Source organism: Oryctolagus cuniculus, chromosome 8 (assembly GCF_051225735.1).
Source record: "Oryctolagus cuniculus isolate XC-2025 breed Fujian yellow rabbit chromosome 8, ASM5122573v1, whole genome shotgun sequence".
Lineage (NCBI taxonomy): Eukaryota > Metazoa > Chordata > Mammalia > Lagomorpha > Leporidae > Oryctolagus > Oryctolagus cuniculus.
This window is the reverse complement of record NC_142874.1, coordinates 18,873,353-18,886,469: the sequence shown is the minus strand read 5'-3', so window position 1 is coordinate 18,886,469 and position 13,117 is coordinate 18,873,353. Positions and strand designations below refer to the sequence as shown.

General features: G+C 48.0%; 1 protein-coding gene across 1 annotated transcript in view; it reads left to right on the top strand.

The window, feature by feature from the left end:
- Positions 1–9,019: 9,019 nt before the first annotated feature.
- Positions 9,020–13,117, top strand: part of LOC127486657 (putative ATP-dependent RNA helicase DDX60) — a 101,313-nt gene continuing 97,215 nt past the window's right edge. The window contains 1 exon segment of the mRNA XM_089303228.1: positions 9,020–9,278. Coding sequence (XP_089159354.1) covers positions 9,276–9,278 — 3 coding nt within the window. The 5' untranslated portion in view covers positions 9,020–9,275.

Below are 13,117 nucleotides of genomic sequence, written 5' to 3'. Positions count from 1 at the left end.
GTGTGAAATAGGACCAGTTGGCCTTAGTGACAGTTCAGTTGTAGCTACTGGTACAACTTAACCAATTGAACTTAGGTAACATTGGTGGTTCAGGATAACTCTTAGTTCTAATGCTTGGTGATTAGTGGTGCCGGCCTGTCAGGAGAAGGAAGAAGGGAGTGAGTGAGCTCAGCCCAGGAGGTGTGGAGTTTTCCGCCTGTGGGCTCTCGCAGGGAAGACACCTGGCAGCCTGCCTGGGCTGTGAGCATGGAAAGGGAGACTCACTGCTCCTAGGATGTCAGATGTGTGTATGATTGCTTTGGAACCTTAAGAGTTGCTGCTTTAGCTTCAGACTTAGTAATCTGGGGCTGCATTGAGAAAAACAGCATTGAAAGAAATGCTCCCAAAGGAAATTAGATATTGCATTCTAGGATCACAACACAGTTAGTGCTTTATGATCCACTTGTTCTGCAATCTTCTACTCTAAAGAAATAAAAATGCAAACAAACATTCACGTGCAAAGATGTTTAAAGTCACCTTAGTTGTAATGAAGAATGGGATAAATGCACAGAAGGTAATCCTCCATGTTAGCATGCTCATTCTAGTGAAGGGGTTATGGTGGCTTTTATCCTCTCCTTTTTGAATGATTGTGATTTACAGTTTTTCAAAACTGAGCATGTCTTCCTTTCTGATGAGGGAGGAAAAATGAAGTTAGGAATAATATATACATGGAAAAGAATAATATATAAGTAAGTAGCAAATTCTGCTGCATCCATAGAGTAAAATGTTAGAAAGCTATTTAGTTTTTTAAGATTGTATGGATGTAAGTAGGTATGTATGTATTTGAGAGGCAGAGTTACAGACAGTGAGAGGGAGAGACAGAGAGAAAGGCCTTCCGTCTGGTGGTTCACTCCCCAAATGGCCACAACGGCTGGAGCTGTGCCGATCCGAAGCCAGGAGCCAGGAGCTTCTTCCTGTCTCCGGCATGACTGCAGGGGCCCAAGGACTTGAGCCATCTTCCCCTGCTTTCCCAGGCCATAGCAGAGAGCTGGATTGGAAGAGGAGCAGCTGGGACTAGAACCGGCGCCCACATGGGATGCAGGCGCTGCAGGCAGAGGATTAACCCACCCACCCACAACGGCAGCCCCCGAAAGCTATTTCTTTTGTTATGAAAAGTTTTTAAGTAGGTGGGTAAATGCTTATAAAGTGTTAAGGATCACCTCTTAGTTGAGCCTGTGATTATATGAGCATATACGTCTTCTGTTGGCAAGCTGGCATCAAAAGGGGTTTTCGTGGGATTGATTTTGAATACTTGTTTTCTTATTTTCCAAAATAGTTTTAAATACATTTATTTTCCTTTTTCTTTTTTAATAGATTTTTTGACCTCTCTTTTAACTTGAAAAATTTTGTTCTATTCCTGTTGATGCTACCATTTGAGAAACTACACATATGCTCTACTGTACCAACATACACACATACTTTAGTTTTTCAACTTCTATTTAATAACTATAAATTTCCAAAGCACAATGTTTGGATTATAGCGGCTTTTCCCCCAGTAACATCCATCCCACCCGCAACCATCCCATCCCCCACTCCTTCTCCCATCCCATTCTTCATCAAAATTCATTTGCAATTCTCTTCATGTATAGAAGATCAAATTAGTATATACCAAGTAAAGATTCCAACAGACTGCACCCACACAGACACACAAAGTATAGAGTACTGTTTGAGTAGTAGTTTTAGCATTCATTCACAGAGTACAACACATTAAGGACAGAGATGTTACATGGGGAGTAAGTGCACAGTGACTCCTGTTGTTGATTTAACAATGGACACTCTTATTGATGACGTCAGTAATCACCAGAGGTTCTTGTCATGAGCTGCCAAGGCTATGGAAGTTCCTCTGGAGTTCACCAACTCTGATCTTATTTAGACAAGGCCAGAGTCAAAGTGGAAGTTCTCTCCTCCCTTCAGAGAAAAGTACCTCCTTCTTTGCTGGCCTGTTCTTTCCTCTGGGATCTCACTCACAGCGTTCTTAAATTTAGGTCATTTTTTTTCTTTTGCCAGAGTGTCTTGACTTCCCATGCCTGAAATACTCTCATGGGCTTTTTAGCCAGATCCGAATGCCTTAGGGGCCGATTCGGAGGCCAGAGTGCTGTTTAGGGCTTTGGCCATTCTATGAGTCTGCTGTGTATCCTGCTTCCCATGTTGGATTGTTTTCTCCTTTTTAATTCTATCAGTTAGTAGAAGCAGACAGTAGACTTGTTTATGTGATCCCTTTGACATTTAATCCTCTCATTATGATCAATTATGAACTGAAACTGATCACTTTAGACTAGTAAGATGGCATTGGTACATGCCACATTGATGGGATTGAATTGGAATCCCCTGGCACGTTTCTAGCTCTACCATTAAGGGTAAGTCTGAGTGAGCATGTGCCGAACTGTACATCTCCTCCCTCTCTTATTCCCACTCTTATATTTAACAGGGATCACTTTTCAGTTGAATTTAAACACCTAAGAATAATTGTGTGTAAATTAAAGAGTTCAGCCGATGGTAATAAGTAGAACAAACAAATACTAAAAGGAATAAAGTAGTAAGGTGTTCCTGGACAGTCAGGACAAGGGCTGATCAAGTCATTGTTTCTCATCTGAGATATTTCTATCACCAAACATTTTCTACCAGTGATATTCAACCTTTTTTTTTTTTTAAGATGTATTTATTTATTCATGTGAAAGGCAGAATTACAGAGAGGCAGAGGCAGACAGAGAGGTCTTCCATCTGCTGGTTCACTCCCCAGATGGCCACAATGGTCAGAGCTATGCCGATTCAAAGGCGGGAGCCAGGACCTTCTGGGTCTCCCATGTGGGTGCAGGGGACCAAGGACTTGAGCCATCTTTTGCTGCTTTCCCAGGCCACAGTAGAGAGCTGGATCGGAAGTGGGGCATATGGGATTCGAACCGGCACCCATATGGGATGCCGATGCTGCAGGTGGCAGCTGTATCTGCTACGCCACAGCGCCAGCCCCTCAACCTCTATCGTTTTTACCTTCAGCTTTTGGAACGTTTTCGGCCGTCATTACTTCCAATATTGCCCCTGTTCCTTCCTTTCTTCTAGTATTCCTGCTTTGTGTGTGTCATACCTTTGTAATTGTCCCATAATCTCAGGCATTCCATTAGCGTTTTCCCCATTTCTTTCTTTGGCTTTTAGTTGAGGAAGTTTTTATTGATACACACCCGCTCACGGATTGTCTTCTCTCTAGTGTCTAGTCTGATAATGAGCCCCTCCAAGACATTCTTCGTTTCTGTCTCAGTGGTTGTTTTGATCTGGCGGCCCCTTTTGATTCTTTGAGAGTTTCCATCTATCTGTTTGCATTATTCATGTGGTTCTGTATATCGTCCAATTTTTCTATTACAGTTGTTTTAATAACCCAGTCAGACAGCTCCAGAATCTTTGCCATGGTAGGGCCTGGTTTTGATGCTTGCTTTGTCTCTTCAGACTGCATTTTTCTTGCTTTAACTTTTTTTTTTTTTTTTCTGAAAGCTGGACACAATGTATCAGGTAATAGAAAGCAAAGTAAGCAGGTCACTTAGTGTGAGGTTTATGTTCCTCTGGGTGGGAGTTAGGCTATTTAATGTTTGCTTTGCTGTAGGTATCAGAGGTTTCATTTTCCTTTGGGGCCTTTATTTTGGTGTCTCACACTCTTTTTTGGGGTTTCCCTAGAAATTCCTTCTTAAATAGAACCTGTGTCTGGTATAGATCTGGAGCCCGGGTGATGTGCTAAAGTATTGAAGGAAGAAAGCATGTATAATCTTAGGATTGAATATTTGGTTTCATTGGCCTACACCCCTAGCCTGTAGCTTTCACAATACTTTTCTAGCCTTTTTCTTTGCTCTTTTATCCCCTGTGTAAGACAGCAAGTCTTCCAGGGGCAGGAGTTGGTTAATTGCCCTTCCCCAAGGTCGATTAGGCTCTAAGGTAGAGTGGTCTCCTTGTTCTCAAGTGGAGAACATATAGGCAGGGCTATTTCAAAATGATGGCCTTTCCTCTCCCCTGCGGTCTGTATATGTATGTGTGGTGTACATGGCCCGTAATTTCTTTCTTCAGTCTTCAGGAGAGCGGCATTTTGGTTGATTGCCTATCTTTGCTGTTGTGAAATGAGCTGCAGTAAATATGACTCTTCCATATGCTGATTTCCTTTCCCTTGCCTATATTCCCCGGGGTGGAACGGCTGGTTTGTCTATATTCAGGTTTCTGAGGTTTCTCATACTGTCTCCCACAGTGGCTATACCAGTTTACATTCCCACCAACAGCGGAGCAGGCCGCCTTTCCCCCCCTGACATCCTCAAGGCTGTTGTAGTATTGCTGTGCATTTCCCTGATGGCTAGTGACCCTGAGCATTTTTGCATGTGTTTGTTGGCCATTTGGATTTCCTTTCTTGAACCATGCCTGCGGAAGTCCTTGGCCCGTTTCTTGAGTGGGTGGTTTGTTTTGCTGCTGTTGAGTTTCTTGAAAACCTCTGGTAGTGAATCCTTTACCAGCTGCATACTTTGCAGATAATTTCTCCCATTCTGTTAGTTGCCTCTGCGCTTTGCCGAGTGTTTTGCTTGCAGTGCAGAAGCTTCTCAATTTGGTTTTTTGCTTTTTGTCCTCTTCTATTCCTTTCTTTAATCTGTTGTGATTCTCAGCTAGTGGACATCCTTGGTTGAAATGGTCCCCAGAGCCTGTATTTTCTTTGTAGCTATGTGGACGGGATTGGTCCTAGACGTTCTTTCTGAGCCACGGCACTGTCTGCGTATACAAAGGCTGTTGATTTTCTATCCTGCCACTTTACCAAACTCTACTCTGAGTTTCGATAGTCTCTCAGTGGAGTCGTGTGGATCTCCTCTGTATGGAATCATGTCCTCTGCCAATAGTGATAGTTTGACTTCCTCCCTCCCAACTTGTATCTAACGTTGAGAAAGGAGAGAAAAAGTACCAACGTGATAACGTGCACGTAGAAAATGCCAAGAGGGACCTCAGACGCTACATTTACGTATTCTATGGTGCTTTGTGGAAGACACGGTTTGTCCTAGTTCAAGCATGCTCCATCCATTAAATGCAGGCCTAGACTGTGGAGGGCGGAGGTTGGGGAGCAGACCTGTGTTCAGTGGAGAACTCTGTAGATCACAGGTGTCTCAAGTCCCTGTGCGAGTGGGTACCCAAGTGTCTGAATAAATAAACTACATTGATTTCCTCATGCGTAAGTCATAGATAATACCACACGGAACGTTTCTAAGGTAGAAGAGAAAGAATGGGTACCAACACCTTTTTTTTTTTTTTTTTTTTTTTTTTTTTTTTTTGACAGGCAGAGTGGACAGTGAGAGAGAGAGACAGAGAGAAAGGTCTTCCTTTGCCATTGGTTCACCCTCCAGTGGCCGCCGCTGATCCAAAGGCAGGAGCCAGGTACTTATCCTGGTCTCCCATGCGGGTACAGGGCCCAAGGACTCGGGCCATCCTCTACTGCACTCCTGGGCCATAGCAGAGAGCTGGCCTGGAAGAGGGAGCAACCGGGACAGAATCCGGCACCCCGACCGGGACTAGAACCTGGTGTGCTGGCGCCACTAGGTGGAGGATTAGCCTAGTGAGCTGCGTTGCCTGCCACCAACACCTTTTCTAAGAGTGAGTTAAATTCCTTTTCAAATTCTATGTTAATAGGGTAGGTAATGTATATAATATCAAATTGTAATGAACTGTAATAGTTGGCCTTGATGTAGTATTTTATTTAAAGCTATGTCTTCCTTTTCTTAATTTTTTTATTTTTTTTGAAGATCTTATTTATATGAAATTCAGGGAGGGCTGGAGGGAGGGAGAGAGAGGGGGAGAGAGAGAGAGAGAGAGAGAGAGAGAGAATCGCTATGGAGAGGTCTTCCATCTGCTGGTCTGCTACCCAATTGGCTGCAATGGGCAGGCCTGAGCGGATCTGAAGCCAGGAGCCAGGAGCCTCCCCGGGGTGTAGCGCATGGGTGCAGGGGCCCAAGGATTTGGGCCCTCTTCTGCAGAGAGCTGCACCGGAAGTGGAGCAGCCGGGACTCGAACCTGCGCCCATGTGGATGCAGGCGCTGCGGGCGGTGGCTTTACCCGCTCCCCCACAGCGCCGGCCCCTCCTGGGAGCCTTTCCCCGTGGGATCCAGCTGTCTGCTGCCATGCCTGGGAAAGCAGAGGGAGACGGCCCAAGGACTCAGGCCCCTGAACCCAGAGTGGAGCACCGGATACAGTCCCGGGCTTCTGCTTCGGCCTGGCCCGGTCCCGGCCTTAGTAGCCACCTGGGGGTTGAACCCCCAGAGGGACGATCCGTGAGAGAGAGCAAGAGGCAAGAGGGCTCGCGATGCCCGGTGCTCTGCTTCTCTCCCCAAGCGGCTCCAACGGCCAGCGCCGGGCCAGGCAGAAGCCAGGAGGCTTGACCTCCATTCAGGGCGCCCAGGAGGCCGGGAGGCGTGGTCCCTGGGTCACAGGCTGGAGAGGCCGCCCCGCCTGCAGCCCTGGGGCTTCGGACGCTGGACGCGGCAGGCAGCGCGGAGGTGCGTCCCGCGGCGCCACGGTGGCCGCCCATGGGGAGTGCGCCTGCGCCCGGCGCTGTGACCCGGAAGTGGCCCCTTGTGCCCCGGAAGTGGCCCCTCGTGGCCCGCGGCGCTCAGGTAGGAGTCCTCGCGGGTCCCGTCCGCTGCTGCCGGAGAGCCCGCGCGAGCCGTCGGGAGCCGTCCTGGACGCTGCCGGCGGAGCCTGCGGGAGACCCAGCGCCCCCGGGGTCAGGCCGGGCTCAGAGAGGCTGCGGCCCGAGGCTGCCGCGCCGTTTCCCGGGCGCGGTTCTCTTCTTCGGCCCTTCGTGGAAGCAGCGGCCTTCGCGGGCCCCTGTGCCGCCAGCAGACCGGGCCCCCTTGGCGGTGAGTGATGCGGGGGCTGTTGGGGTTTCCCGCTGCGAGTCTTCGCTGCCGGCGCGTGCCTGTTGCTCTCGGGTCCCGAAGGCGCGGGTGGAGTCGTGGTCTTGCTGTGCGGACGGTCGGTCTGGAACTTTCCCCAGTGTGCGAGCAGCTGTGCCAGAGCAGAGGGGCTCCGTCTCCTCCTGGAGCGGCCCCGCGTTCCCGTCTGTTTGCGTTTTGATGGCCCAGCCGCCCTGCTCGAGACCCCCGAGACTGCTGACGGGGAGGAATAAGAGCGAAAACGCTCGTCTGTTTCCTGGTCTAGGAGGACAGTTTCCGGTTAACTGGCATTTGGTGTGATGTTAGCGCTCTGTGGGTTTTCAGTGAGAGGCCATTGTCAAGCCGAGGTTTACCTTCTGTTCCTGATTTGATGATTCCTTTTTTTTTTTTTTTTTTTTTAATATCGCCAAAGCGGTGGGAGTTTTTGTGAAATAGGTTTTCTGTGTCTATAGGGATACTTTGTGGGCTTTCCCCATGTTTATTCTGTTCTGTGATATATTGATTGTGTATGGTAGCCATCCTTGCATTCCTGGAGTTGCACCCAGCGTGCTAAGCTTTGGTTGTGCTTCAGGAGCGCGTTTGGTAATATTTTGTTAAGGAATGTGACAGCGCAGTCATGACAGATAGTATGTGCCGTGTTCTTTATGATGCATTTGTTTTGGATGTTGGGAAAATGTTGGTCCGAAGGGATGAGATGGAAGATTTTTCCCCTTCGTCTCCTTTTTGGAAGGGTTTGCAAATCACGGGTTTTAACTATCCTTCCCACAGGAGTTCTGTGTTAATAGGCCAGGTGATGCATATAGTATCAAGTTCGATATAAACTCTAGTAGTTGGCCGTGATGTAGTATTTTATTTATAGCTATGTCTCCCCCCCCCCCCTTTTTTTTTTTATGAAGTTCTTATTTGTTTATTTGAAATTCGGAGTTACATGCAGAGAGAGAGAAAGAGAAAGTAAGTCTTTCATCTGCTGGTCCTCTGCAAATTGGCGCAATGATGGGAGCTGAGCAGATCCGGAGCCAGTATTCAGGAGCCAGGGGCCCGGTGGCAGGTTCTCAGAATGGGGCACCAGATAAAGTCCCTGGCTTCTGTTTCAGCCTGGCCCAGCCCTGGCCTTTGTAGCCACCTGGGAGGGGGGCGAACCACCAGATGGGCAATCACTGAGAGAGAGCAAGAGTGCTTGCGATGCCCCATGCACTGCTTCTCTCCCCAAGTGGCTTCAAAGGCCAGCGCCGGGCCAGGCAGAAGCCAGGAGGCAAGAACTCCATTCAGGACTCCCAGGAGGGAAGGAGGCAGGATCCAAGTACCTGGGCCATCAGCGGCTGCCTCCCTGGTTCCCAACCTGGAGTAGCGGGATTGGAATCGGCTCTTGGGCACCCCACACTGGACGTAGCAGCATGCAGATGTGTCCCATGGCGCCATGGCAGCTGCCTGTGGGGAGTGAATTTGCGCCCTGCGCTGTGACCAGGAATTGTACCCGTAGGTACATCTCCTGCTCAGCCATCCTCAGATGGAAGTCTGCTCCTCATCTGTTCCTGCCCAAAAGCCTGTTCAAGTCTTGAGGAGCCGTCCTCGATGCTGCTGGCGGAGCCTGAGTGAGACCCAGTGCCTCCGGGGTCAGGCCTGAATCAGAGACACTGCAGCCCGGGACAGCCGCATCAGTTACCTTGCCCTTCTGGAAATGTGTAGGCGCGGTCCTCTTCTTGGGCAGTCTGGAAGTCTACCCCTCGGGCCTCGGCTCCTGTTCCAGAGGAGCAGAAACGCTCTTTGGTGAGTTGGGCGCGATGGCCTTGCTGTCGTCACGGGGTAGGTGGGGCCTGGGGTGCAGATAGCAGGCAAGGGGTGTGCATGTGAGGGGTGGAGGGGAGAGGAGGAGGAGAGAGGCGGCCAAGGGAGATTCGGGAGGAGAGAGGAAGGGGGGAGAAGGAAAAGGTGGCGTGAAGGTGGGGTGGCGTGGAAGGAAGGGGAAGGAAGGCGTGTGGGGCAGCGTCGAGGGAGGGCGAGTGTGACAGGAGTGCCGGTGGGTGGGTGGAGGCGGGGGTTGGGAGAGGAAGAACTTTTCCCACGGCCCGGGTTCCATTTTGGAGGTTTCCTGGCCCTGGCTGGAATCAGTCTTGGCCACGTCCGTGAGAAGCGGCCTTGACTCCCGGCCTCTCTTCTCTGGGTGGTTCTGAACTGTAATGTGTGTGCGGGAAAACTGGCCTGGGGCACTCGAATTAACTTGCACGTAATCCGGTGAATTTTCACAGACTGCACACAAGGACTAGACAGCAGAAGCTTAGAGAAACCCCAGGAATCCCTTTGTGCTCTGTTCCAGCCTGTCCAAGGTTCTGACACCTCATGGTAAGTACTGGATTGTTTTTTCTTTTTAAAGACTGGTGTGAAAGGCAGAGTTACTGATGAGGCAGTGGTGGAGAGAGAGTCAGTGTATGGGTTCACACCCCAGGTGGCTACGATGTCCTGGGGCTGCGCCAGGCTGAAGCAGAAGCCAGGTACTTTATCCAGGACTCCAGTGTGGGTTCGGGTGCCCAAGTCCTTGGGCCTCTTGCTCTGCTTTCCTGGGCTTGTTAGCAGCCAGCTGGATCACGAGTGCAACCACCTGGGCATTTGGGGGTGGGGGCGGGCCGAGCCGTGGCAGAGTGGATGAAGCTGCTGCCTGAAGTAGCAGCATCCCATATGGGTGGTGGTTCAAGTCCCAGCACCTCCACTTCCGTCCCAGCACCTCCGCTTCCATTCCAGCTCTGCTGTGGCCCGGCCCAGCAGTAGAAGAGTACCCAAGTCCTTGGTCTCCTGCAACTGTTTGGGAATCCTGGAGGAAGCTGCAGGCTCCTGCTTCAAATCTGCTCAGGCTGAAAATGGAGAGAAGTGGAGAAAGTTTACAGGTGGCACTGATGGCTTGATGGAAATGAAGGAGTGAGAATGATGCTAGGGTTTGACTTGAGCTGCTGGTGAAATGGTGGGTCAGTTATTGCAGGGGAAGATAGGGGGCCAGAGCAAGAGGTTTCATGGGGAAATCAGCAGTTTGGTTTTGATACATTGAGTTTCCTGTGTGTGTGGTTGTGGTTGTGTAAGGACAGATGTTGATGGAATGGTATGACTTTTTATTTTAGACAATTGGGATAGATTTAAATCCAGAGTGAATTTCTGGGAGCAGCTATTGCAGTTATGTAGGTGACACGATGAGACTCTGAACTGGGACAGTGGCTGTGCAGGGGGAGGATGTGCAAGGTCTGTGTGAAATAGGACCAGTTGGCCTTAGTGACAGTTCAGTTGTAGCTACTGGTACAACTTAACCAATTGAACTTAGGTAACATTGGTGGTTCAGGATAACTCTTAGTTCTAATGCTTGGTGATTAGTGGTGCCGGCCTGTCAGGAGAAGGAAGAAGGGAGTGAGTGAGCTCAGCCCAGGAGGTGTGGAGTTTTCCGCCTGTGGGCTCTCGCAGGGAAGACACCTGGCAGCCTGCCTGGGCTGTGAGCATGGAAAGGGAGACTCACTGCTCCTAGGATGTCAGATGTGTGTATGATTGCTTTGGAACCTTAAGAGTTGCTGCTTTAGCTTCAGACTTAGTAATCTGGGGCTGCATTGAGAAAAACAGCATTGAAAGAAATGCTCCCAAAGGAAATTAGATATTGCATTCTAGGATCACAACACAGTTAGTGCTTTATGATCCACTTGTTCTGCAATCTTCTACTCTAAAGAAATAAAAATGCAAACAAACATTCACGTGCAAAGATGTTTAAAGTCACCTTAGTTGTAATGAAGAATGGGATAAATGCACAGAAGGTAATCCTCCATGTTAGCATGCTCATTCTAGTGAAGGGGTTATGGTGGCTTTTATCCTCTCCTTTTTGAATGATTGTGATTTACAGTTTTTCAAAACTGAGCATGTCTTCCTTTCTGATGAGGGAGGAAAAATGAAGTTAGGAATAATATATACATGGAAAAGAATAATATATAAGTAAGTAGCAAATTCTGCTGCATCCATAGAGTAAAATGTTAGAAAGCTATTTAGTTTTTTAAGATTGTATGGATGTAAGTAGGTATGTATGTATTTGAGAGGCAGAGTTACAGACAGTGAGAGGGAGAGACAGAGAGAAAGGCCTTCCGTCTGGTGGTTCACTCCCCAAATGGCCACAACGGCTGGAGCTGTGCCGATCCGAAGCCAGGAGCCAGGAGCTTCTTCCTGTCTCCGGCATGACTGCAGGGGCCCAAGGACTTGAGCCATCTTCCCCTGCTTTCCCAGGCCATAGCAGAGAGCTGGATTGGAAGAGGAGCAGCTGGGACTAGAACCGGCGCCCACATGGGATGCAGGCGCTGCAGGCAGAGGATTAACCCACCCACCCACAACGGCAGCCCCCGAAAGCTATTTCTTTTGTTATGAAAAGTTTTTAAGTAGGTGGGTAAATGCTTATAAAGTGTTAAGGATCACCTCTTAGTTGAGCCTGTGATTATATGAGCATATACGTCTTCTGTTGGCAAGCTGGCATCAAAAGGGGTTTTCGTGGGATTGATTTTGAATACTTGTTTTCTTATTTTCCAAAATAGTTTTAAATACATTTATTTTCCTTTTTCTTTTTTAATAGATTTTTTGACCTCTCTTTTAACTTGAAAAATTTTGTTCTATTCCTGTTGATGCTACCATTTGAGAAACTACACATATGCTCTACTGTACCAACATACACACATACTTTAGTTTTTCAACTTCTATTTAATAACTATAAATTTCCAAAGCACAATGTTTGGATTATAGCGGCTTTTCCCCCAGTAACATCCATCCCACCCGCAACCATCCCATCCCCCACTCCTTCTCCCATCCCATTCTTCATCAAAATTCATTTGCAATTCTCTTCATGTATAGAAGATCAAATTAGTATATACCAAGTAAAGATTCCAACAGACTGCACCCACACAGACACACAAAGTATAGAGTACTGTTTGAGTAGTAGTTTTAGCATTCATTCACAGAGTACAACACATTAAGGACAGAGATGTTACATGGGGAGTAAGTGCACAGTGACTCCTGTTGTTGATTTAACAATGGACACTCTTATTGATGACGTCAGTAATCACCAGAGGTTCTTGTCATGAGCTGCCAAGGCTATGGAAGTTCCTCTGGAGTTCACCAACTCTGATCTTATTTAGACAAGGCCAGAGTCAAAGTGGAAGTTCTCTCCTCCCTTCAGAGAAAAGTACCTCCTTCTTTGCTGGCCTGTTCTTTCCTCTGGGATCTCACTCACAGCGTTCTTAAATTTAGGTCATTTTTTTTCTTTTGCCAGAGTGTCTTGACTTCCCATGCCTGAAATACTCTCATGGGCTTTTTAGCCAGATCCGAATGCCTTAGGGGCCGATTCGGAGGCCAGAGTGCTGTTTAGGGCTTTGGCCATTCTATGAGTCTGCTGTGTATCCTGCTTCCCATGTTGGATTGTTTTCTCCTTTTTAATTCTATCAGTTAGTAGAAGCAGACAGTAGACTTGTTTATGTGATCCCTTTGACATTTAATCCTCTCATTATGATCAATTATGAACTGAAACTGATCACTTTAGACTAGTAAGATGGCATTGGTACATGCCACATTGATGGGATTGAATTGGAATCCCCTGGCACGTTTCTAGCTCTACCATTAAGGGTAAGTCTGAGTGAGCATGTGCCGAACTGTACATCTCCTCCCTCTCTTATTCCCACTCTTATATTTAACAGGGATCACTTTTCAGTTGAATTTAAACACCTAAGAATAATTGTGTGTAAATTAAAGAGTTCAGCCGATGGTAATAAGTAGAACAAACAAATACTAAAAGGAATAAAGTAGTAAGGTGTTCCTGGACAGTCAGGACAAGGGCTGATCAAGTCATTGTTTCTCATCTGAGATATTTCTATCACCAAACATTTTCTACCAGTGATATTCAACCTTTTTTTTTTTTTAAGATGTATTTATTTATTCATGTGAAAGGCAGAATTACAGAGAGGCAGAGGCATACAGAGAGGTCTTCCATCTGCTGGTTCACTCCCCAGATGGCCACAATGGTCAGAGCTATGCCGATTCAAAGGCGGGAGCCAGGACCTTCTGGGTCTCCCATGTGGGTGCAGGGGACCAAGGACTTGAGCCATCTTTTGCTGCTTTCCCAGGCCACAGTAGAGAGCTGGATCGGAAGTGGGGCATATGGGATTCGAACCGGCACCCAT